Raw genomic sequence first — 26,841 nt, forward strand, 5'->3', positions numbered from 1 at the left:
AGCATTCCTTTCTTTCTGCATCCATACCAGCACCTATTGTTTTTTTAGCTTTTTAATAATAGTCATCTGATAGAAGGAAGGTGGTATTGCCTTGTAGTTTTGATTGTATTTCACTCACGATTAGTAATGTTGAGTATTTTTTCATACACTTCTTGGCCATTTGTCTATCTTCTTTCAAAAAAACTTCTGTTCATGTTTTTTGCCCACTTTTTGATGGGCTTGTTTTTGTTTTTTTTTCCTTGATGATTTATGTGAGTTCTTTGTAGATTCTGGATATCAGTCCTTTATCAAATGTATAGTTTGTGAATATTTTCTCCCATTCTGTAGGTTGCCTATTGACTCTGTTGCATATTTTCTTTGCTGTGTAGAAGGTTTTTAATTTAATTAAGTCCTGTTTATTTATTATTGTTGAAATAACAGATAAGGAATTCCAAACATGGATCATAAGGGAGTTCAATGAGATCCAAGAGAAAATCAAAAACCAACTCAAAGACACCAGAAAAACAATTCAGGAAATGAATAAAAAATTTACTAAAGAGATACATATATTTAAAACAAATAGAAATTCTGGAAATGAAAAATTCATTTAGATAACTACAAAACACAGCAGAAAGTTTTAAGAGTAGACTAGACTAAGCAGAAGAAAGAATTTCAAGCTGCAAAACACTCTTTCCAATTAACCCAGTCAAAAAAAAACCAAACAAACAAAGAATCAAGAGGAACAAAGTCTATGAGAAATACGAAATGATTATAAAATGACCAAATATAAGAATGATAGGCATCCCTGAGGGTGAAGAAGAAAAAACACAAGGCCTGGAAAACCTATTGGAAGGAATAATTGAGAAAAACTTTCTTGGTCTTGCTAGGGATTTAGACATCCAGATACAAGAAGCTCAACGAACGCTTGGGACATTCATTGCAAAAAGGGAATCAACAAGGCATATATATAGTCATCAGACTGAACAAAGTCAACATGAAGGAGGGACTCCTAGGAGCCATGAGGTGAAAACATCAAGTAACTTATAAAGAAAAACCCATCAGATTAACAGGAGATTTCTCAAGAGAAACCTTACAAGTCAGAAAAGAATGGAGTCTTATCTTTTGTTTCCTTAAATAGAATAACTGTAAGCCAAAATTTTTGTATACTGCTAAACTAAGTTTCATAAATGAAGGGGAAATAAAGTTTTTCACAGACAAGTAAATACTAAGGGAATTTGTCACTACTAGACCCACCCTACAGGAAATGCTCAAAAGTCCATTATACATGCAACAGCACAATAGATACCAACCAGTGTAAAAACATCCAAAAGTTATAGTTCACAGCTTAAACAATAGCACAAGAGGAAAACAAAACAATAAGGTGTCATCCAACATGTTGAACAGAATAGTATCCCACATATCAGTACTAACACTCAACATGAATGGTCTCAATGTCCCACTTAAAAGGCATAGACTGGCTGAATGGATGAAAAAACACAACCCAAATATTTGCTATCAACAACAAACACATCTAAACCACAAGGACTCACACAGACTCAAGGTAATGGGATGAACAAAAATATTCTATGTAGATAGAAACCCAAAATGAGCAGATGTAGCCATTTTTAAATCAGATAAAATAGAATTTAAATCAACAATGGTTAAAAAGAAAAAAGAGAAAGATAGTTATTACATGATGATAAAGGGAACAATTCAATAAGAAGACATAACAATCCCAAATATATATGCACATAACACAGGAGCTCTCAATTTCATAAAGCAAATTCTTCTAGATATAAGAAAAGAAATAAACAGTAACATCTGAATAGTTGGGGACCTCAACACTCCAATGACAGAACTGGACTGGTCATCAAAGCAGAAAATGAATAAATAAACACCAAACTTAAACAGGACTCTAGAACAAATGGACCTAACAGGCATTTACAGAACATTCTACCCAGAACTACTGAATATACTTTTTTTTCCCTCAGCACATGAGACATTCTTCAAGATTGATCACATCTTAGGCCATAAAACAAAGTCTCAGCAAATTCAAAAACATCAAAATCATACCATGTATCTTCTCAGACCACGGTGGAATAAAATAGAAATCAATTCCAAGGGAAACACTCAAATATTCACAAAGTCATGAAATTTAAACAACCTGTTGCTGAATGATCTTTGGGTCAATGATGACATTAAGATGGAAATGAAAAGATTCCTCAAACTGTATGACAAAGGGTACAGAAGCTTTCAAAATCTATGGAATACAGAAAAAGTAGCCCTAAGTGGAAAGGTCATAGACTTAAATCCCCACATCAAAAAGACAGAAAGATCACAAATTAACAACCTAATGTCACATCTCAAGGAACTAGAAAAAGATGAACAAACCAAACCCAAAGCCAACAGAAGAAAAGAAATAACAAAGCTCAGAGTAGAACAAAACAAAATGGAAACCAAAAACAATACAAAGGATCAATGAAAGAAAAAGTTGATATTTTGAAAAGATAAATAAAATCAATAGACCACTAACCAGATTAACCAGAAATGGAAGAGAAAAGACTCAATCAGATGTGAAAATGGAGACATTACAACTGATACCACTGAAATACAAAATGTCATCCACAAATACTATAAAAACCTCTACACCAAAATACTAGAAAATCTAGTGGAAATGGATAAATTCTTGGAAACACACAACCTCCCAAGCCTTAATCAGGAAGAAATAGAAACTAATTTCTACTGGAACAGACCAATAATGAGCAGTGAGATTGAACCCATAATAAAAAAAACTCCTGACTATAAAAAGCCCCTGCCCAGACAGATTCACAGCCAAATTCTACCAGATATGCAAAGAACTGGTACCTATCCTACAGAAACTATTTCATAACATCAAGAAGGGAATCCTCCCTAATATGAAGCCAGTATCACCCTGACACCAAAGCCAGAAAAGAACACACTAAAAAAGAAAACTACAGACCAATATCCCTTATGAACATGGGTGCAAAAATCCTCAACAACAAAATACTAGCAAACTAAATTCAACAGAGTATCAGAAAGATAATCCACCATGATCAAGTGGTTCTCATCCCAGGGATGCAAGGATGGTTTAACCTACACAAATCAACAAATGTGATTCACTACATAGACAGAAACAAAAACAAAGACCATATGATCATCTTAATAGATACAGAAAGAGCATTTGATAGAGTCCAGCACCCATTCATGATAAAAAAAAAAAAACCTCAACAAACTAGGCATAGAAGGAACACAGTTCAAAATTATAAGCATCATATATGATAAACCCACAGCCAACATCATACTGAGTGGGGAAAAGTTCTTTTGGAACCAGAAAAGAGCCTGAAAAGCCAATGCAATCTTAAGTAAAAAGAACAAATCTGGAGGCATCATATTACCAGACTTCAAATTATACTACAAGGCTATAGTAACCAACATAGCATGGTACTGGTATAAAAGCAGACACATAGACCAATGGAACCGAACAGAGAACCCAGAAATAAAACTATCTACCTACAACCAACTGATCTTGGACAAACCTCCACACAGCATACACAGAGGAAATGAAGCCCTATGTAATAAATGGTGCTGGGAAAACTGGTTAGCCACATGCAGAAGAATGAAACAGGACCTTTATCTCTCACCATCCACAAAAGTTAATTCAAGATGGATTAAAGACTTAAATGTAAGGCATGAAACCATAAAAATTCAAGAAGAAAATAGGAAAAACTCTTTTAGACATTGGCCTAGGCAAAGAATTTATGACTAAGACCTCAAGTATCAGCTTTTCAAAGGCAGGAGCCATGTCTCTCACATCCTTGGATCTGCTTGCTAAATAATTGTTCATGATTTTATCTGAATGGAAAAAGAGCCCAGAGCTGAGACAAGGAGACATTCTTCATTCAGCTCAGTCACTTGGAAATTCTGGGGTTCTCACCCTTCTACTAGCTGCAGCCACACCCTCAACAGCCTCCATCTTCTTGTCCATTATTCTTGCTTTCACCTTGTGACTCAGCAGCAGAATTGCAAATGTGGTTACAGTGCCATTTTCACTTAAACCAAACCAGAGAACTTTGGCAAGCCAACTGGTATGATGACGCCTATCAAAACCAGGAGAGCACACACAGATCTAAGAGGTCTGTGAGGTCACTAAGCCCACCCCTCTTTCATCCGCCTCCCATGGTTTTGTATCTGCGTGGAGAAAACACCAGCATTGCTGATCTGGGCAGCCTTCCTGAGGAGATGCAGCCACTCTTGCTCCTGTTGGCCTTTCTTCTGCCTCCCAGAGCTGGGACAGGTAAGTGACCATCCCTATTTCAGAGGCCTGAACCCATCCCCTGTATCTGTGACCCCTCTTCCCAGCACTGGTCAGGAATTTTCCTCAGTCTGCCCCAGCTCCCATCCCATACCCAGATTTATAAGTCTGATGCTAGATAGACATTCAACAAGGATGGCAGAAGAAAGGGTGTTACCTAAAAGGTTTAGTAGGCATTAGCCTCTCTCCAGACCTCTCCTTTATGATCTGAAAAGTAGGTTGTTCTTAGAAAGGAATTTGCTAGAAAATGTGAAGCTACAAAAGATAAGTAATAATAATCCCTCACTCTAACCCAGGAAAAGGCAGCTCTAGGTATTTCCGATTCCTTTCAGCTTTATTTGGCCAGTATGGTCCCTGTCTTCTCAACTGTGCCACTTGTTCCGATTTCTGATCCTCCAACCCCAAAGCTTACCTATCCTCTCTCTCAGCCCTTCATCATCCCGATCCTGCTCCCCGGCGGCTGCTGTGATGAGCAGACACCCAGGCTGCAGCAGTGAAAGTTGTCACAGGACCCAGCTTAAGAACCAGTTAAATTATTCAGTGCCCTCTCCCCCTCTAACTGCTGTTCAGGAGAGAAGCTCAGGGTGCAACAGATCTCAGAGGTGGCAGATGGCTGCAACCACAGCTCTCCTGTGGCCTTGGCTCCACCCAGGCCTGTGCAGTGCACGTTTTGCTAGCTTTCCCACGTCCCCTGCCTTCCCAGGTCCTTGGCTACTCCACCATCTTTGGCGGTGCTTCCCCCAACATCCCAGAGGCCCTGAAGCCCACCAGCACCACCCTCGCCAAACCCCAGCCAAAGGCTAATTGGAAGCCATTCATTTGTGCAGCAAAAAAACAATTGCTGAGAACCCAGGATGTGAACCTAGGCCGTAGGACATAAGGATTTTAGAAAATGCAATTCTATAAGCTCATGGGTAAATCATTACAAAATGGCACTAATGGGGATGATAGCAAAGGCTCCGAGGGATCAGGAAGACTCACTAACAAGGCAAGAACCAGGGCAGTGCAGTCCAGGCTCCTCTGGGGCTCTGCTGTCCTGAAGGTAGATTTTACATCCTCCCTGTGTGTCTGCAGTAGGATGTGATGACAAGCTCTGCCCCTCTTTTCTCAGAGGGGGTTCTGAGTTTTGAGGTTTAGAAGAGGTAGTTCCACCTGCAAGAACAGCTGCCTGCCAAGGCCAGGAGGATGCTCCCCCACCGCACACCTCACCCTCAAGCACCGTCTTCCTGAGCCTTCTCTCCTGACCACACCTGCCCCAGCTACCTCAGCTTCCAGTCTTTTCTTTCAGATGAGATCATCGGGGGCCATGAGGCCAAGCCCCACTCCCGCCCCTACATGGCCTTTCTTCAGATCTGGGATCAGGAAACTCAGAAGAGGTGTGGTGGTTCCCTGATACGAGAAGACTTCGTGCTGACAGCTGCTCACTGTTGGGGAAGGTGAGGAGGAAATTTCCACGCCCTCCTGGAAATACTCCACAGAGACCCTGTCTGAACACATGTGCCAGGAGGGCTTCTTGGAGAAAGAAGGTGAATAAGTCCCATTGGGGGAGAGGAAGGTTAGTGTCAGAGGCACTGCTGAGGTAAGAAAAGACCAGAGTGATCACGCCTGTCATACTCAGAGCAGGGGACATGCTTCCGCATAGGAATAGAAACTAAAGCAGTCTCACCTGCTTTCCCAGGGGGAGCTGACCCCTGAGAACCACTGGTGCAATTAGCAGAATGCCACCTCCTGGGCCCCCCCATCCCCTCAGTTTCCCCTCAGCTGCAGCCCTGCCCTGGCCTGGCTGTCACCTGCTCTTCACAGCTCTTGGGCTGTACCCCTGTGACTCCACACACCCGCAGCCTCTCTCTGCTGTCTGTGCAGCTCCATAAACGTCACCCTGGGGGCCCACAACATCAAGAAGCAGGAGAAGGACCAGCAGGTCATCCGTGTGAAAAGAGCCACCCCCCACCCAGCATATAGTTCTACCGACTACTCCAATGACATCATGCTGCTGCAGGTGAGGCAAAGTCCTGCTGCTCTCGCTCTGCTGGTCCAGTTGCCCCTCTGGCCGTGACGCTGTCCCTTCTTCCCTCCTTTCCATCCTGCTTGGCCTCACAGGAGAGGGGAGACAGCTCAGTCCCAGGAGGCCACTGGCTGACCTGGACTTTCTTGCCTCTCCCCCACCAGCTGGAGACAAAGGCCAGGCGGACGGCAGCTGTGAGGCCCCTCAAGCTGCCGAGGTTCATGGGCCAGGTGCATCCAGGGAAGAAATGCACTGTGGCCGGCTGGGGCCGGACTTCCCTGGAGGGCAAAGTCTCAGACACACTGCAGGAGGTGACGCTGACCGTGCAGCAGGACAAGACGTGCGAATTGCTCTTCCACAGGCATTACCACAAGGCCATGGAGATTTGTGTGGGGGACCCAAAGATGATAAATAGCACTTTCAAGGTCAGGTTTCCAGCATCTACACAGACCGGTCCCTGGGAGAGAGGAACTTGAGGGAGATCTGCGGTATGGGAGTGCCAGCCCCCGTGCCCTCAGTGTTAGGGTGGAGAGCTAGTGCAGAGCTGGTGCACACAAATTTGAGAAAAATTTCTCCAGACAAAGATTAGGATAGAAAGAAGTTTATTTTACTTTCCCAAGCAGGAAAGGGCCAAACATGAGAGAGAAAGGGGAAGGGTGTGTTGGCCTAGAAAGCTGGTTACTCAGAACTTTTATTTAGGAAATGTAAAAAAGGGGGATGACAGATGATTTATGGTTGTAGTCAAATTCACAGGGCGCTGTGAACTGTCATGTCTGCTCATTCTCTTTTTATCGGCAGGCAGATAATAGAATCAGCTGTGTGAAACTGCTGTATCTGTTCCTTTTCTTTAGCAATAGACTGATAGCAGAAATGGCTGTTAGAGATCTTGTCACGATCTTGCCCTCAAGATATGCGATCTGATGCCTGAGGTTTGTCCACCCTACTGTCCTCCAGTAGCTTCTCAGGAGCTACACCAGACTATAGAAACAGATTCTAAAAGGCCATTTTAGTCAATAGATATAGCAATTGTAAAAGGAAAAATTTACATTTGCTTTTTATCTGCTGGGCTCCTCTGAGATGTAAAAACAGAGCTCTGCAGGGCACCTGCCAGCAGGGAGAGAAAGAACAGAGAGCAGAGAGAGAGCTTATGATTGATCTTTAGATGTCATTAGGAAATTGTGGGATTAGGTATTTTCCTGTTATTTCAGCAAGGCTGCCCCTTTCGTTCCCCCCTTTCTATTGTTAAACTTAAAACTTCCATTTAAAAAAATGAACTCAGAAGCAGGGAAAATGGGTGGAGGTCTTTCTTCTGTAACTGCTTCCAGCTGGTAATGGGCATTGGGATCGTTTTATGGAGAGAGTGCATTTGAATCACTAAGGGGGAGATGGTTGAAAATGGATGGTCTTGAAAGCTACGTTAGAGGTACAGTTTTGTATGAATGTTACCAGATAGTGGAGAATGCGGGGTTTGAAAAGGAGAGCTAAAAGCAGAGCTGCTAGGGGCAATAGCCAAGAAATCTAAGGGCACACAGGGCAAGAGTTCACAGTTCTGAGAAGGCAGAGGGCCTCTTGGATTGTAGACACATAGAGACATCACAGAGCGCCCACAAAGAGAGATGTGGAGAGTAAGGTTATTGTCATTAGGGCTCCCAGCGTGGGCAAAGAGCTGACCGGCCTGGTTTGTAAGCTGTGCTGTAGTGGCCTTCACAGAGTGATATGAGAAGTACGAAGAGGAGGCAAAGGGCGATACGGAGCTATTTATACCACAGCATATTATGGGAGCCTGGTATCCCTGATGGGCTGGACTTTTAGGGTGTTTGCCATGGGTGGAAGCAGGTTCTGGAGGATCCAAGGCCGAATTCTCAGAAGCTTAGCTGTAGCGGGAGTAGTGAGAATTATTTCAAAAGGACCTTTTTCTAAGGTTGGCCATCCCTTTCACTCAGCCCAGAGCTTGGGCAGCCTGGGTGCTCCAGAAATCCAGTCTTTAGTCCATGAGCTGGGTGGACCGGGGTGGGCATGGGGAAGGTTCATCCCACAGCAGCGCTACCACCAGAGTATACCCCTGAGGACTGCAGAGAAAGGCTTGGCCTGGGCTGAGCTGGAAAGAACAGTCAGGACCATACTGGAGCCCCAGGACTCAGGAAGGTGACAAGAAGGCTGCCCTGGCCCTGATGCCACGTACACAGCCCCCTAACAGAGACCACCCATGCCTGGGGAGGCCAGCTCAGTCTTTCCTCTCTCTGCCCACAGGGGGATTCCGGTGCCCCCCTTGTGTGTAAGAACTTGACCCAGGGCATTTTGTCCAGTGGACGAATTAATGGGACACCTCCAAGAATATTCATGAAGGTCTCACATTTCCTGCCCTGGATAAGGAAGACAATGAAGCGTAGCCACCAACAGCAGGCAAAAGACTGACCTTCCTCTGAGCCTGACCATCTTCTCTGGGCCAGAGGCAAGAAGCCCACAGAGGTGGGCGGTGGGGATTGCAGGATTGCAATAAATGGATCTCTGGCATGAATATGACTGAAGTCCTGTCTATCCGTTGAACTGCTTTCAATAGGTGACAAGGCTGCTCCAGGCAGCCCTCTGTGCCAATTCTGGTTTTGCTTCCTCCTTTCTCCCACAGCCCTCCCTCCTCCCTAAACCCCGTGCTGAACAATTTCTCATCAAATTCTCACCCACGTGTCTTTGATACCTAACTTTCTGCCACAGACAATCTTCTCCCCCCACAAAATGAACCTCTCTGGGACTTAGGAATTTCTTACCATCTCTAATCTAAGCCAACCACCTTCACCCATCCCCGCCCCCCACCACGTGGGCAGAGAGTGGAGCAGGGAAGTGGAAAGGGGCTGACTCCAGGGACCCAGGTGGTCGGGGCTCTACCAGGAGCCCTCCAGTGGGGGCAGACTTCTCCCACAGCCAGGCCTGTCTGCAGCTGGGGAGGCTGAGATGCTCCTCTGACGCCCCTCAGCCTCACCCAGGCCCTGTTTTCTAGCCCTGCCCTGGGCCCAGCACTGAGCTCAGTCAGCCTCCTCCTCCCCGGCTGTCCTTTCCACATCAGCCCCTGCTTTTCACCCAAGTGTCCCTGGCCACCAGCTCCTCCCTTCTAGCCCTGTTGGAGCCAGCCTCTCTCTTTCTCGTCTCCCTAACAGAGTTCTCAAGGCTGCGCGGACTCTCCTCTATTGTTTGTCCCAGCCAGACCTGGGCTGCCAGCTCACCTGACGCTGATCAGAGGAGCCAGTTCCCACCTCCCAACTCCCATCCCCCACCTGGGCAGGGCTGACTGAGGCCCTCAGTTTAGCCCAGCATCCCCCAGGGGCTCAGGCATCCCCTCCTGTGGAGTCGCTCAGCAGCCCGGCCTGGCCTCAGGACCCAGACTCCCCCTGCTGGCAATATGGGGTTATGGCAGCCTTGCACCAGAGGGCCCTGGGGCTGCTGGGCTGGAAGTACCCCTTTGCCATCCACAATAGCTGGACAAACACTGCATCGAGTGGGACCAACACTGGACAACGGAGCAACTTCCCCTAAAAAGAATAACAAACCGCATGGATTCAGAAAAAAACAAAATTTCCAACACATTTGAAAATAAGAGGAAAATCAAAAACACTTATTTTTCACGTAAAGCTGTTCCATTGTCCACCTGACAAGTCTTCCCCTGGGGAATTACAACACTGGCAGTAGTATAGATGAGAGAGGCATTAACTGCATACAGAGATGAGCCAGTGAGCAGCAGAGCGTGCAGGAGCTGGGGGCAACCACACAGAAGAAATGTAAAGACCCCAGAAAGTCAGCCATGAAGAGCTGCACAGAGTCCCAGGATGTAAGCCAGAGACAGCAACAGAGTGACCAAAGATTTCCACCACCACGGGCAAGGACAATGCCTGATGGGTCAGTGTTGCCTCTTACACCTGATAGAAATACTTGACACTGAGTATAAGATGCATTAGGAAGAAAAAAACATTGCCTTACAATGACTGTAGCATCATGACGACTGGGCTGCTCTTGATACCTGTTTCTTTAAAGTGATCTCCACATAAGTTTACATTTATTTCTGTTTCTTGATCTAGTGATTTTTATTTCTAGGACTTTATCCTATGTAAGATCGGAAGTGTGTGTGTGTTTGTGTGTGTGTGTGTGTGTGTGTGTGCATGTAGGAGGGTTATTCATAAAAATGTTCATCACAGCATTATTTAATAATAGACCCCAAATTGGAATCAGTATTAGCATCCAAAATAGGAAAATGATAAAGTATGATGCATTTGCCTTATGCAGTATACAGCCACTAGCATCTACCTTATCCACAGCTGTACAAAACTAGGCTAAGTACATTAAGAGGCAAGTTATTTAAAAAACACACACACACAAATAAGCATTTGGGGAAAAGTAAAAGCTCACTAACTAATCAATGAAACATTAAAATATTAATAATTTTTTGCCTATCTGATTGGGAAGGATTTACAAAAATGATAGCATTCAGATTCAGTGTGGACATTGAGAAAATGACATTTTCACAACTTATATACAAAGATCCTTTTGAAAAAAAGTCTTTGACCCAGCTATCAATCACACCAAGAAAACTGAACAATCACACCAAGGTTATTCCTTATAAAAACCTTGTTACACAAATAAAATCTTAAAACAATGCCAATGTCCAGCACTAATTTGGCTATTTGTTTTTAAAAGTGGCATATTACTGAACATTACAGAATCCTTAAAGTTATGATATACAGCTATATGGAAGAATATTCACCAGGTATGTTTAAGTAAATGCAGGTTATAGATTAGTATATATTACAATTAAATTTTTGCTTATACACATATTTTTCTTTTTGCTTTTGTTCTTCCTACATATCCATTTCCTAATTTTTTCACAACTTTTATGTATTATTTAATAAATTAAAAGTTTATTTATTACATATGAATGAAATTCTAAAATGATATTCACTAATAGATTTTTAATAAAATGAGGAAAATATTTATGTTAAATAATCAAAATATAGGAATCAAAAGTAAATACACTGTGATCACACCTATGTAAAAATATACAAAGAAAAAGTCTGGATGAAAATACAACTCTGTTAACAATGATCAACTGGATGGTGAGATTAAGACTGACATATTTCTTGGCTGGGTACAGTGGCTCACACCTGTAATTCTAGCACTCTGGGAGGCCAAGAGGGGAGGATCACTTGAGGTCAGGAGTTTGAGACTAGCCTGAGCAAGAGCGAGACCCCGTTTCTACTAAAAATACAAAAAATTAGCCAGGCAACTAAAAAAGTTAGAAAACATTAGCTGGGGGCAGTGATGCATGACGGTAGTACCAACTACTCGGGTGGCTGAAGCAGGAGGATCACTTGAGCCCAGGAGTTTGAGGTTGCTGTGAGCTAGGCTGATGCCACAGCACTCTAGCATGGACAACAGAGTAGGACTCTGTCTCAAAAAAAAAAAAAAAGACAGATATATTTCTCCTATTTTTTCATTTATTCAGTATTTTAAAGTTTATAATTATTAAAATAACTGTATTTTTAAAAAATATTCCAATGAAAAAGACATCTATGAAATGCCTGAAAAAGAATTCAAAATAATGATATCAAAGAAGCTCAGTGACACACAAGAGAACATGCATAAACAATACAAAGAAATCAGCAAAACAATTCATGATCTAAATGAGAAATTCAGCAAAGAGATAAATATTATAAACGAGAACCAAACAGAAATCCTGGCACTAAAGAACTCAATGATTGAAATAAAAAATACAATTGAGATCTTTAATAATAGAGTAGCTCAAATATAAGAAAGAATTTCTGAACTACAGGACTTATGAAATAACTCAGTGAGACAAAAAAAAGAATGAAGAAAGTCTACATGTGACATACCAGAAAGCCACCAAATATTTAAATTTTGGGTATTCCTGAAGAAGAAGAGATGGGCAAAGGCATACAAAACCTATAAAATGAAATAATAGCTAGAAACTTCCCAAGTCCTGCAAGAGATATAGACATCCACATGCAGGAAGCTCAAAGATCCCCAAATAGATTGAACCAAAAAAGTCTTCTTCAAGGGACATTATAGTCAAAGGGTCAAAAGTCAAAGATACAGCAAATTCTAAAACCAGTAAGGAAAAATTGTCTAGTCACTTATAAGGGAATCCTCATCAGACTAACAGTGAATTTCTCAACAGAAACCTTACAAGCCAGGAGAGAATGGGATGATGTACTTAAAGTACTGAAGAAAAAATTAAAAACCACAAAGTCAAAAATACTATACTCAGCAAAGCTAGTCTTTCAAAGTGAAAGAAATATAAAGTTTTGTTATTGAAAACTTGGCACTTGTCCTCAAGGCTGCATCAGAAGAATGAGAATAAGTGTTTGAAGAGGAAGAAAGACAATTTTTATTATTTTGCCAGCAAAGGAGGAAAATGGCAGACCTTCTTGTCTCAAAATCCAAATTTCCTGAACATAGGCAGAAATACAGAGTTTTTAAAGGGAGGGCCCCTCAGTTCTAGGCTATTGTAGCTAATTACTCTAATCATCCCATCTCTGCCAAAGACAAAGCCTGTGAACTCCAACAGCTGCCGACCTGGGGGGCTGGCACCACCTAGGAGTTATCTCTTTTAACAAAGGACTTAACCTGCCTCAGGGATGCAAGCCAGGCTGCAGTTCCCAAAAAGAGTGGGCGAAGTTTTAAATAGACAGAAAGCCTTTTTTTTTCCTTCAGGCCCTTCATTCTGTTACAGTTTTTCCCAAACAAGCAAAACCTCAGGAAATTTATCAATACTAGACCAGCCCTATAAGAAAAGCTCAAGGTGAGTCCTCTATCTGGAAGTGAAAGGATAATATCTACCATCATGAAAATACATAAAAGTATAAAACTCTCTGGTAAAGCAGATACACAGACACACAAATAAGAGGAGAAAGAATTCAAATGTTACCACTACAGACACCACCAAATCACAATGATAAACAATAATAAAAAAGAAAGGAAGAGAGAATATACAAAGCAACCAGAAAATCATTAATTAAATGAATAAGTCTTCACTTATCAATAATAATCTTGAATGTAAACACATTAAATTTACCACTTAGAAGATACAGATTGGCTGAATGGATTAAAAAACATGACCCAACTATACGCTACCTACAAGAAACTCACTTCAGGCTGGGCATGGTGGCTCATAGCTATAATCCCAGCACTTTGGGAGAATGAGGCAGGAGGATCACTTGAGCCCAGGAACTCAAGGTCACAGTGAGCTATGATCACATCACTGCACTTCAACATGGCCAACAGAGTGAGACTGTCAACATCTTAAAAAACAAAAATATTAATATTTTTAATATCTTAAAATATTAGAAGATTTCCCAAAATAATGGGAAGTTACGGAGCAACTAGAACCCTCATATATTGAATTTCTTGAAACAAGTAAAAATTGAAACACAACATACCAAAACCTATGGGATACAACAGAAGCAGTGTTAAGAGAGAATTTTATAGCAATAAACACCTACATCAAAAAAGTAGAATGATTTCAAATAAACAACCTAATGATGTACCTCAAGGAACTGCAAAAACCAGAGCAAACTAAGTCCAAAATTAGTAGAAGGAAAGAAATAATAAAGATCTGAGAAGAACTGAACAAAATACAGACTAAAAAAAATACAAAGGATCAACAAAAGAAAAACTTGATTTTTTGAAAAGATAAACAAAATTGATAAACCACTGACTTAGACTAAGAAAAAAAGAAAGAAGACCCTACTAAATAAAATAAAAAATAAAAAAAATACACATTACGTCTGATAATGTAGAAATCAAAGGATTGTTAGAGACTATTATGGACAACTACATGCTAACAAATCAGAAAATGTAGAAGAAATGGACAAGTTCCTGGACATATACAATCTACCAAGATTGAACCAAAAAGAAACAGAAAACCTGAACAGACCAATAATAAGTAATAAGATTGAATCAGTAATAAAAATTCTCCCAATAAAGAAAAGCCCAGTACTAGATGGCTTTACTGCTGAATTCTACCAAACACATAAAGAACTAACCCCAATTCCTCTCAAACTGTTCCAAAAATATTAAAGGAGGAAATTCTCTCTAACTCATTCTATAAGGCCAGTATTACCCTGATACCCAGATAAGGACACAACAACAAAAAAAGAAAACTACAGGTCCATATTCCTGATGAATATAAACCCAAAAATCCTTAACAAAATGCTTGCAAATTGAATCCAAAAACACATCAAAAAAATAATACATCATGATCAAGTGGGATTTGTCCCAGAGACGCAAGGATAGTTCAACATATGGAAATGAATAAATGTTATGCATCAGAACAACAGAATGAAGGACAAAAATCATAGGATCATCTAAATAGATACAGAAAAAGCATTTGACAAAATTCAACATCATTCATGATAAAAATTCTCAACAAATTAGGCACAGAAGGGACAATCCCAACATAATAAAGGTGATACATGACAAACCTACAGCTAAAATCACACTGAATGGGGGAAAGCTGAAAGCCTTTCATCTATTAAATAATAACTGGAACAAGACAAGGATACCCATTGTCACCAATCTTATTTAACATAATATTGGAAGTCCTACTTAGAGCAATTAAGCAAAAGAAGGAAGTAAAAGGCATCCAAATGAGAAAACAGGAAGTCAAATTGTTCCTCTTTGCAGAGAACATGATCTTGTATATAAAAAACCCTAAGGATGCCACCAAAAAACACTTAGGATTGATAAATGAATTCAGTAAGTTGCAGAATACAAAATCAACGTACAAAAGTCTATAGCATTTCTAAACAACAACAAACTAGCTGAAAAAGAAATCAAGAGAGCAATCCCTTTTATTAATATAATAGCTACAAAAAATAAAATGCCCAAGCAATCAATTTAACCAAGGAGGTGAAAGACCTCTACGCTGAAAACAAGAAAACACTGATGAAAGAAATTGAAGAGAACACAAACAAATGGCAAGACATCTCATGGTCAGAGACCGGAATACTCAATATTGTTAAAATAACCATACTACCCAAAGAAATCTACAGCTTCAATGCAATCCCTATCAAAATACCAATGAAGTTCTTCACAGATATAGGAAAAAAAAAAAAAAACAATCTAAGATCCATATGGAGCCACAAAAGACCCAGAATAGCTAAAGCAATCCTGAGCAAAAATTACAAAGCTGGAGGCCCCACGTTACTTGACTTCAAAATATGCTACAAAGCTATAGTAACCAAATCAGCATGTTACTGGCAAGAAAACAGACACACAGATCAATGGAACAGAATAAAGATCCCAGAAATAAATATACACATTTACAGATGATTTTTGACACAGTTGCCAAGAGTATACATTGGGGAAAGGAAACCCTCTTCAATAAATGTTTCCAGGAAAACTGGATATCCATAAGCAGAAGAATGAAACTAGACCCCTGTATCTTACCATATACAAAAACAACTCAGAATGGCTTAAAGACTTAAACATAAGACCCAAAACTATAAAACTACCAGAAAAAAAAAAGCATAGGAGTAATGCTTCAGGGCATAAGTCTTGGTAAGGGTTTTATGGCCAAGATCTCAAAAGTGTAGGCAACCAAAACAAAAAGAGACAAATGGGACTATATTAAAATAAAAAGCTCTGCACAGCAAAGAAACAATCAACAGAATGAAGAGACAACCTCCAGAATGGGAGAAAATATTTGCAAACTATTTACCTGACAAGGGATTAACATCCAGAGTATACAAGGAACTCAAACAACTCGACAGAAAAAAACAAACAAACAAAAACAAATAGGCCAGGCACAGTGGTTCACCCTTATAATCTTAGCACTTTGGGAGCCCAAGGTGGAAGGATCACTTGAAGCCAGGGGTTCAAGACCAGCCTGGACAACACTGCAAGATCTCATCTCTACAAAAAATTTAAAAATTTGCTAGGCATGGTGGCATGCACCTGTAGTCCCAGCTCCTCAGGAGGCTGATGCAGGAAGGTTGTTTGAACCCAGGCGTTTGAGGTTGCATGGAACTGTGATTGTGCCACTGTACTCCAGCCTGGGCATCAGAGAGAGACCCCATCTCTAAAAAAATAACAAAAATTAAAATTAAAAAACAAATAATCCCATTAAAAGATATGGAAAGTGTCTGAATAGACATTTCTTAAAAGAAGACCTACAAATGGCTAACAGGTATATGAAAAAATGCTCAACATCGCTAATCATCAGGGAAATGCAAATCAAAACCACAATAAGATATCATCTTACCCCAATTAGAATGACTATAATGAAAAACAAAAATAACAAATGCTGGCAAGGATGCAAAGAAACGGAAACTCTTATACACTGTTGATAGGAATGTAAATTAGTATAGCCATTATGGAAAACAATATGGAGATTTCTCAAAAAACTAAAAATAGAACTACCATACAATCTGGCATTCCCACCACTGGGTATTTAGAAAGAAAAGGAAATCAGTTTCTCAAAGGGATACCTACACTCTCGTGTTTATGGCAGCACTATTCACAATAGCAAAGATATGGAATCAACTTAAGTGTCCATCATAAGACGAATGGATAAAGAAAATATGGTGTATGTATACACAATAGAATACTATTCAGCCATAAACAAGAATGAAATCCTGTCATTCTCAGCAACATGGATGGAACTGGAGGTCATTATGTTATTAATAAATAAAATGAGCCAGGTACAAAAAGATAAACATTGCATGTTCTCACTCGTGTGAGAGCTAAAAAAGTTGACCTCATGGAGGTGGAGAGTAGAATGATAGCTACCAGAAACTGAGAAGTGAGGAGGAGATGACAAGAGATTAGTTAATGGGTACAAACATACAATTAGATAGAAGAAATAAGTTATAGTGTTCAAAAGCACAGTAGGGTGACAATAGTTAGCAACAATACATTGTATATTTCAAAATAGCTAGAAGAGAAGATTTGAAATGTTTCCAACACAAAGAAATGATAAATGTTTGAGTTGATGGATATTCTAAACACTCTGATTTGCCATTATGCATGTATCAAAATGTTACATGTATCCCATAAATATGTAAAATTATTATGGATCAATTAAAAAAGTTTAAATATTAATATATCAGATGACACAAATTTCTCCATGCCACTAAATAGTCTTCTAAAGCACATACATCTCGTTAATATGTCATAATTTATATTATCGTTCTATTGTTGTTGAATATTTGGATTATCTGAGCATTTTTGGAAGAGGATCTCAAGGAATAATTTACCTCTGCCTCTTACACATTTATTCAGGGGCCCAAGGTTAGGTGCTCAGTCTTAGAAGGAAGCTTTTTGCCAGGAAACACTAAGGACCTTGAACCTTTTTTCAAATCTTTTTCTGCCACATTCAGGGGTTCTGGTGTACCTCTTTCCCTCTAACTACTTTGGTGGAAAGATTTTAAGCAGACCCCAGTCGATTTGCTACAGCAAAATCATGTACTTCAGGACACTCTCAGAGGTTCAGTCTTTCCTTTGTCACCTGCTCTTCCTTGCTTGTCCCTAAGGGCAAGAACACAGGCCAGTTCTTGACAAGGAAGCGTCTGGCTCCCTGAAGACACTGTGGCTGGAAGACAATGACTTTGGCACAGCCCTCTCCAGCATTGACAGTTAATAAAACAATCACAAGCCATCAATAGAAACTTTCCAAGGAGCTTCCAAAACGTCCTTCTACGAGTGATATTAAGGTACCCTTGAGTAGCTGGAGTGCCTCAGTTGTACACTTGTCAGTCTCCTACAAAGCCAAGAGGAACCAGACTGCTTACTGACGAGAGCACCATCAGAGGGAGGGAGGGGGATTTGACTCAGCAAGAGCTGGCAACTGCCAGCTCAGAGGACTTGCATTGTTGGCGGCTTATGGGCCCCTGGGAGGAGGTGAGACACACCCTGCCATAATGTCCCAACATCCCAGGGGAGAAAAACACTGTAACTGACGGAAATGTAATAAAACAGTCCAAAGTAGATGTAACCAGCTATGGATATTGCGAAACATGTCACAGTCTTTTGTGTTAAAATATCATACTTTTTTTATTAAAATAGAAAATAAAAATATTTTAAAAATATGTGCCCCACTCTACTCTCATATGTTCACCTCTCCATCCAAATGTTCTCTCTCACCCTCACCCTCTGGCATTTCTTTTAAAACGTATTGCAAAATATACATAATGAAAAGCACACAAAACGTAAATGTACAGTTTAAAGAATAACTATAAGGCATCTTATATCAAGAAACAGAGTATGGTTAACATTACAGAAACAACCTATGCGTCATTTCCTGGTCAAAATGCCCTCTCTGCCCTCCAAACCTAGAGTTAACTAGTGTTCTGACATCTGTGATAACTACTTCCTTGCTTTTCATTATACATTTACCAGCTAAGTATGCATTTCTATCCAATATAGTTTCATGTTGCCTAGTTTTGAACTTTATATAAATAAAATCATGCTGAGTGTAGTCTTCTTGGGTTCCTTCAACATTATGTTTGTAAGATTTGTTTGGGTAGCTGCATGAAGCAAGAGTTCATTCATTTTCATGGCTATGCACTATTCCATTTTATATAAATACACCACAATTTGATTATTAGTGCTGTTGTTAGGGGACCTTCCAAGTGTTTCCAGTTTGGGGCTATTGTTAATAATGTTGCTATGACCTTCTTGGACATACCTCTGGTAGAAATTTGCACTTGTTTCTCTAGGGTATATATCTAGGAGTGGGAAAGAGCCAATCTGGTGGCTGTAAGTGGTATCCCATTGTGTTTTCAATTGGTGCTTCTCCAGTATCTAGTGGAATGACACATTTTCATATGTTTATTGGCCACTTAGATTTCCTGTTTTGAGATAAGGTTACTCCAGCCCTTTGGCCATTATTTCATTGAATTGATTATCTTTTTCATACTGATTTATAGAAGTTGTTTATATAATTTGAATGTAAGTCTTTTGTCGGTAATATGTGTTACAAACATCTTTATCCACTTTAGGAATTGTCATTTGTTTCTCTCAATTTTAATATAACAAGTTCATCAATCCTTTTCTTTATGATTAGTACTTTTTTATATATTCTCTAAAATCTATACCTATCATGAAGATATTGTTACGTTATATTTTCAAATCTTTATTCACACTTGGATCCATAAGTTCCCTAGAATGGATTTTGGGATATGGTGTGAGATAAAGGTCATTTTATTTTTTTTCCACGTGGAAAATATGTGTCCCTATAGGATACCATAAAGATATCTATTGTCCTAGCACCATTTTTTTTTTGTCAATTAACTTTGCAATAAAGTCCTAACACCATTTATTGGTGAGAAAAAAAAGAAAATAGCAGGCCGGGCGCGGTGGCTCACGCCTGTAATCCTAGCACTCTGGGAGGCCGAGGCGGGTGGATCGCTTGAGGTCAGGAGTTCGAGACCAGCCTGAGCAAGAGCGAGACTCCGTCTCTACTAAAAATAGAAACAAATTAGCTGGCCAACTAAAAATATATATAGAAAAAATTAGCCGGGCATGGAGGCGCATGCCTGTAGTCCCAGCTACTCGGGAGGCTGAGGCAGTAGGATCGCTTAAGCCCAGGAGTTTGAGGTTGCTGTGAGCTAGGCTGATGCCACGGCACTCACTCTAGCCTGGGCAACAGAGCAAGACTCTGTCTCAAAAAAAAAAAAAAAGAAAAGAAAATAGTCTTCTCTGTACTAGGATGGAGGATGAAACCTCCATTATCAATCAAGTATCCATGTATGTGTGTGTCAGTTTCCACGTGTACGTGGGATCTGTATTTCTGGCCCATTAGTCCACGCCTCTTCAATACCACACTGTCGTCATTAGATTGGCTTTATATGCTCAAGCAAGTCCTCCCTACTCATTCTCATTCTTTAATAGTGTCCTGGCTATTGTTGGCCATTTGTTTTCCAAATATATTTAGAATCAGTTAAGTTCTATAAAATACTTCTCAGGTGTAATGAATCCATGGATCAATTTTCAGAGAACTATCATTTTTACAACATTTAGTCTTCTAATCCATGAACATAAAATCTCTCTATATTGATGTCTTCTTAAATGTCTCTTCATTCAATTTTATAATTTTCAACAAAGAGTTCTTGCACATATTCTTTTAGATTTGTTTAGTTATTTAATCATTTCCATGCCATTTAAGTATTAACTTTTTAAACGTTTCATTTTAACATTGTTGCTATATATATAGAAATATTAATTTTTAATTGATTTTTATCTAGCAAGTTTGTTAAACTCTTATTAATTATGGTAATTTATGTGTAGACTCTTTTGGATTCTCTATTTCTTCAAATCATTCCAATTTTCTTTCCTTCTTTCCTGTCCTTATACCTTTCATTTCTCTTTCCTGCCTAACTATACTTGTTAAAACCTCTAGTATAATGTTGAGCAAAACTGACAAAAATTTATATTCAAGAATTCTCGTATTGTTTTGCTTCCAAAGAAAAAGGTTTCAACACTTCACTGTTAAGTATAATGACTGCTGTGAGATTTTTGAGGATAATTTTTATCATATTAAAGACATTTCTTTTCATTCCAGTTTGTTAAGAGTTTTTTAAATGAATGAGAATTTTAGCAAATGCATGGGATATCTTCTTTTTTGCTTCAGTTAAAAATCACATGATGTTTCTTCTTTAATAAGTTAATGTGATGTGTTACAGCAATTGCTTTTCAAACGAAACACCAACTATGTGTCCCTAGGATAAACCCAAATTACTTATATCTATTTGCTTATTGATTGATTCAGCTTGAATCAATATTCAAAAATGATATTGGTCTCTAATGTTCCTTTCCCGTATTGTCTTTATTGGGTTTGGCATGGAAGTTACGCTAGTCCCATAAAGCAGATGGGTAACATCCACTGTCCAGAAAAAAATCTTATAACATTCTTCGAATATTTTCTACAGATTTCCACTATATTGTGGTTATCAAAACCAAAGTTCAGATTTTGTGTGTTCAGCACATTCCCTCAGAACAACTGTAGCTTCCTAACTGCACGATCACTATTTCTTCAATTTTGGCCTGATCATATTCCTGCTTTGGCAGTTCTTCAAGGCTTTTAAGGTTTTTAGACATTTTAAACAGCTTTGATTTTGGTTGCTTTTAGTGGGAAGGTTGGCATGAAATCCTAGGTCACTATTAATGAAATTCCTTATTCACAAATTCATTCACATCATTGGGTGCATACCTTATACTCCTCTTTTTTCACATGTGCAGGTTGTTCTTTAACCTTTTCCTTTATTTTTAGGTTAAACTAATGTTTTTAAAACAAAATAAAATGTTGAAAGCACTTACTAAATTAAAATTATCCCAAATGCTAAGGCACTAATAAAGCTGTTATGCATTTTCTCTTTTTTTCCCCTTTTTCTTCACATTACTTGTCAGATGCATAAAGAAATGTCATGGAGCACACTGGAGCCTATCACACTCCATACAAGTTTGGGAATTGTAATAGTCTTCAATACTGCTATCTGTGCAAAAATTATACTGGACTATAATGGTTTTCTATGCACACACAGAATCTTCTCAATATTTTTAAGCGTGTTTGACAGCCCACTGTGATACTTTGCAGCTATTTGCTGTGCTTTTCTCCCAATGTTGAGTATGTGGCTCTGGTTCTCTGGCTCTTATAGGTAGCAATAAGTGAATCTCCTTTTTAGAAGCTATTATCCCTGGGCACAAAATGGGAATTAGGTTGATTTGTCCCTCATGTCACTGATGAAATGGAATCTTAAATGTTTTCCAGCTAAGATCCAACTGTTCTCAACAAAATCAAGTCACTAGGGCTTTTCTGCTTGTAGGGAACCTTCTGGAACACAAAGACCTTCACCTTGGGCGGGAAGTGGGCACGTAGAAGTCTTCAACTGCCTCGTAATTTTCCCTGAGGGTTTGTATGGGCCAAGTGACTTGAGAAAGTAATTGTCAGTGGTAGAACCTTGTTTTTCCCCTTTTCTTTCTCCATCAGCCCCTCTACCCACTCAGGAAAGTGGCTGCTCAATCTGCCTCAACAGCTCCCAGAAAGAAGTGAGAGCACCAAGGTTCTCGGCAGGATGGCACTGGCCACACGGTGAAGGCGGGCAGGCTTCACCTTTCCTCTTCTGCCCCCTGTGACTTTACCCTCGTGTTCTCGCCCACATCCCCTGCCACATCCCACCAACTTTCATTCACCTCATCCAAGCCTTACTAAGGATATAGGGACAAACCATCCGGGGAACTTGCATTCATTTAGAGAACCCTGGCAATTCCAAAGGATGGATGCTCTACCCCCAGAGGGGTAGGAAATGGAGGGAGTGGGCAGCTGCCAGCTTTCACACCTTGTTGGGGGACTGTGGAATTGGTGGAGTATGGGCTCTGGGAGACGTTGCCCAAAGCCCCCCTCCTTGTAGCCCTGGGTTCCTATTTCTGCAGTCAGCACTGACTCAGCAGCTGTGCGGGAGATCATGATGTTGGCTTGGATTACTCCCTCTTCACCCAGATCACTGGCTGTTGGTGGGTGAACCTCCTGGGCAGCCTTGGGTGATGAAACCTATCACACTAGCAGGAGACTGGGAGTATGAATTCTCAAGCCTCCAATCCCCACCCCTTCCTTCCTCTCTTAGGGGCTAAAAGTCTGGCAGGAGGACACACAGCAGCAACTGACCGGACAGCCTTTCAGGGAAGATGCAGCCACTGCTGCTCCTGTTGGCCTTTTTCCTATCCTCTGGGGCTGAGGCAGGTAAGTGACTGTCCCCACTCTCAGAGGTCTGACCCCAACACATAGACTCTGGAGCCAGATTGCCTTGGCACATCCTAATTCTGTAACATTGAACAAGTTATTTGAATTCATATTTCCTCAATTTCCTCATTTATAAAATGGGAATGATGTTAATACTGACCTTGTAGAGTTGCAATGAGAATTAAATTAGTTAGCATGCATGAAAGTCTTGGAATTCCCCCAGCATAGTAAGTGCTACATAAAAGTGCTCTGTATAAATTCTTTCTGCAGCCCAGGTGTGTTACTAGGAGGCAAAAATACAGCAACAACAGTCCCATCAGCTCATGTCTAGATTCGTACATGCCAGTCCCGTGTAGTCTTCAGCTGGACTCAGAAGGATCTGGGAAGCTCCCTGAGGAAGAAAGCACCAGGGAACCCCAGGGAGAGCCCTGTGCTCACAGCAGAGCATGTCTCCTCAATACCTGAGGCTGAAGCTGGCCTTGCCTGGAGCAAGGGTTGTTCTCCCCCTTTCGGGGGCAAGAGGGAGCTGAGGCCTAGGATGGAGAACAGTCTTCCCCTCAGGCCAGCAGTGTTTCCTACAGAAACCTGGAGTCCTCTCCCAGACCCTAGTCCTAAGCACCAACTCCTCCCTCACACCCTCCCCATCTTCCAGCCCTGCTGGAGCCATCCATCCGATGCCTACACTGTGTGTTCAGTGAGCATGGAGGTAAGTGCCCAATGCTTCCTTCCAGGGGAGATCATCGGAGGCCGGGAGGCCAGGCCCCACTCCCGCCCCTACATGGTGTTTCTTGACATCCAGTCTGCTGGAAACAGAACCGTTTGCGGGGGGTTCCTGGTGCGAGAAGACTTTGTGCTGACGGCAGCTCACTGCTGGGGAAGGTGAGGAGCTCAGGAGGTTCCTGGGCAGCCAGGAACACAAGCCAGAAGAGCTCATCAGAGGAGCCATCTGAAAGCCGGGCTGTGGTAATGAAAGGGTAAAAGGGAGACGGAGCAGGTCTTTGGGGGAAGGAATTGGCCAGTGCAAATGAGGAGAAAAGGGGCAAGAGGAGGAGATGGAAGGCATGCATTGGGGCTCAAAATATGAACTCAAGCTATTTCTCAATTTAATCTGGGGGGCAAACCTTAAGGTCACTGTCCCCCATCACTTCCAGCTCAGGGCTGCTGAAAAACACGGCAGAGCCCAGCCTCAGGGCCCTCCTGTACCCCAACCTCTTCAGCTGCAGCCTTGCCCCACCCAGGTTGGCCCCCGGCCTGCAGAGCTGGTGAACCAGCACTCCCGTGGGCCAGGCCTACCTCCAGGCCACCTTGCCTTGCAGCACGATAATCGCCATCCTGGGGGCCCACAACATCCAGAGGCAGGAGAGGACCCAGCAACGCATCCCTGTGCTCAGAGCCATACGCCACCCTCAATACAGTGTGCAGAGACTCCAGAATGACATCATGCTACTGAAGGTAGGGCCTGTCGGGCCCTCTGGTTCTCCAGCCTAGCTGGTGCCTTCCCAGCGTGGCAGCTTCACTGTGTCTGGGGCGGTGGGGGAGGAGGCAAGGGAAGGGCCGAGGGTGGTGGGGGTTGCGCGGTGAGCACTGCACCACAGTCCCAGCTGAGCGGGAGTGCCTACACCCTTCCTGCCAGCTGAGGAATAGAACCAGACAGAATCAAGCCGTGCGCCCAGTGGCTCTACCTCAGCCCCAGCAGAGACTGAGGCCTGGGGCACTGTGCACAGTGGCCGGCTGGGGCCGGGTCAGCCTGAACAGGGGAACAAACAGACTCCAAGAGGTGCAGCTGAGAGTGCAGCAGGATCAGCAGTGCGGTCAGCTCTTCCGGTTCTACACCAGCCAAACGCAGATTTGTGTGGGGGACCTGAGAGAGAGGAAGTCCGCCTTCAGCGTAAGACTCTGGGATCCGCCAACACTGCCTGGGACAGAGAGGCCTGGGCAGAGCTGGGGCAGAGGGAACAGACTCCATCCCCACAGCCTCAGCCTGGGGGCCAGACCAGGGTGGGCTGGGGATGGATTTCCCATCAATCTAGTCTCTTGGGGAAGAGGAGGAAGACCCACAACACATACATACGCAGCGTTTTCCTGGGGAAAGAGAAGGAACTTTGACTTGGGTTGGGCTGAAGACAGTAACCATGGCCAGGGCTAAAGCCCAGGGACCAAAAGATCCCGAGGCTTGACTTCTCCACCCACAAACCTCCCACCCCACTCACACCCTGCAACTGAAGGAGCCCACCCACACTGCTTCCTCTGAGAGCCCAGACAGGGAGGCCTGTCTTAGTGTCCCTGCCCCTCTCTGCCCACAGGGCGACTCAGGAGGCCCCCTGGTGTGTAACAATGTGGCCCAGGGCATCGTCTCCTATGGAAAAGTTTCGGGGACCCCTCCAGAAGTCTTCACCAGGATCTCAAGCTTCCTGCCCTGGATAAGGAGAACAATGAGACGCTTCAAATAGCCAGATCAGATGGGGACCCTGCTGCGACTGACTCCCCTTCTCTGGGGCACAGCCCAGCTCCAGGGGCTTGCCAGAGCCTTTATAAATGTCCACTATAAAGGTCCACATCAAGAGTGTAAATAACCAACTTCTCATTTGTTCATTAAACATCGTTCAGTACTTAGTTTGTTCAGACTGCTACAACAAAATACCATAAACTAGGTGGCTTGTAAACAACAGAAATTTATTTCCCACAGGTCTAGAGGCTAAGGCATCTAAGATCAAGGCACCATCGGATTCAGTGTCTGGTGAGGGCCCACTTTCTGGTTCACAGACAGCCATCTTTTCCCTGTGCCCTCATGTGTGGAAGGGGCAAGGAAGTTCTCCGAGGGTTCTTTTATGAGAGCCTTAATCCCATTCATGAAAACTCTGCCCTCATGACCTAATCACCTCCCAAAGACCCCACCTCCTAATACCATCACTTTGGTGATTAGGTTTCAATACATGAATTCTGGAGAGACACAAACAGTCTATAGTGAGTATGTCACAAATATGTGCCAGGGATGAGTTGCCCTTCTCCAGGAAAATGGGGTCTCTTCCCCAGGACAAATGAATCCCCCCACCATGTCCTGGAGATCTGGATGAACTTCTTCCCTCCTTTCAGCCATCCATCCTCCCATCCCACGTCCCCTACTGCCTTGGGGCATAGCACTAGGGCATATCTCTCCTTGGGGTAAGACTCTCTCTGTTCTACGAGATAATTTCCTCTACTTGATATTAAAGTGTGCTCTAATTAAAACAGTGTGCCATTGGTGTGCACAAAGACTGGCAGGCCAAAGGGACAGAACTGAAACTCCCTAGTAAGACCTAACTTAATATATTAAAAAGGTGGCATCTCAAATCACTGGGAAACAATGAAATTTTAATATTAATAAATGGTATTAGAACAACTAGATAGCTATTTGGGGGGGGCTGAAAGATAAAATTGGATTCTTTCCTCATACCATATTCCAAAATAAACCTCAAATGGATCTGAGATCTAAATGCAAAAAATTAAGCCATATAAGTCCTAGAAGAAGGAAAACAATAAAAAGATATGCTTATTTAAAGATAGCTAACAAACACCTATGTTCATAACAGCGCTATGCATAATAGCCAAACAGAGAAGCAACCCAAGCGTCCATCAATGGCCAGAATCCTTGCCCTAAACCCTTACTCCATACCGGCTCCACTGTACTGTAAGGCAACATTTTCATTTTCAATGTGATGAAGATCTGCTTCGTGCTTTTGACACTCTGAAGTTATATAAAACTCCACACAAAATGTTGATTAAAATAAAAATACATTTGCCTTG

At 41.8% G+C, this 26,841-nt stretch overlaps 2 protein-coding genes and 1 long non-coding RNA gene across 3 annotated transcripts in view; 2 read left to right on the top strand and 1 right to left on the bottom strand.

Annotated features, from left to right (window-relative positions):
- The window catches only part of LOC123650620, a 126,172-nt gene that overhangs the window by 61,437 nt on the left and 37,894 nt on the right, over window positions 1-26,841 (bottom strand). The gene's annotated exons all lie outside the window — the stretch shown is intronic.
- LOC123650601 (granzyme H-like) lies at window positions 4,198-8,824 on the top strand. Its single transcript, XM_045569492.1, has 5 exons — window positions 4,198-4,294; window positions 5,601-5,748; window positions 6,176-6,311; window positions 6,482-6,742; window positions 8,568-8,824. Exons 1-5 carry the CDS (start codon window positions 4,240-4,242, stop codon window positions 8,730-8,732), a joined length of 765 nt encoding a protein of 254 aa, XP_045425448.1. The 5' UTR covers window positions 4,198-4,239; the 3' UTR covers window positions 8,733-8,824.
- Window positions 22,931-25,667, top strand: CTSG (cathepsin G). Its single transcript, XM_045569516.1, has 5 exons — window positions 22,931-23,058; window positions 23,790-23,937; window positions 24,375-24,510; window positions 24,692-24,946; window positions 25,362-25,667. The coding sequence occupies exons 1-5, from the start codon at window positions 23,004-23,006 to the stop codon at window positions 25,506-25,508; spliced, it is 741 nt and encodes a 246-aa protein (XP_045425472.1). The 5' UTR covers window positions 22,931-23,003; the 3' UTR covers window positions 25,509-25,667.

This window comes from Lemur catta, chromosome 1 (assembly GCF_020740605.2).
Source record: "Lemur catta isolate mLemCat1 chromosome 1, mLemCat1.pri, whole genome shotgun sequence".
Classification (NCBI taxonomy): Eukaryota; Metazoa; Chordata; class Mammalia; order Primates; family Lemuridae; genus Lemur; species Lemur catta.

What these genes read in the sequence shown, in the direction of transcription:
- CTSG (XM_045569516.1), top strand. Translation starts at nt 23,004, where the DNA reads ATGCAGCCACTGCTGCTCCTGTTGGCCTTTTTCCTATCCTCTGGGGCT. An exon ending in GCAGCTCACTGCTGGGGAAG is followed by an intron (nt 23,938 to 24,374) that starts GTGAGGAGCTCA and finishes CTTGCCTTGCAG; the next exon opens with CACGATAATCGCCATCCTGG. An exon ending in AGAGGAAGTCCGCCTTCAGC is followed by an intron (nt 24,947 to 25,361) that starts GTAAGACTCTGG and finishes CTCTGCCCACAG; the next exon opens with GGCGACTCAGGAGGCCCCCT.
- LOC123650601 (XM_045569492.1), top strand. Translation starts at nt 4,240, where the DNA reads ATGCAGCCACTCTTGCTCCTGTTGGCCTTTCTTCTGCCTCCCAGAGCT. An exon ending in GCCTCCCAGAGCTGGGACAG is followed by an intron (nt 4,295 to 5,600) that starts GTAAGTGACCAT and finishes CTTTTCTTTCAG; the next exon opens with ATGAGATCATCGGGGGCCAT. An exon ending in GCTGCTCACTGTTGGGGAAG is followed by an intron (nt 5,749 to 6,175) that starts GTGAGGAGGAAA and finishes CTGTCTGTGCAG; the next exon opens with CTCCATAAACGTCACCCTGG.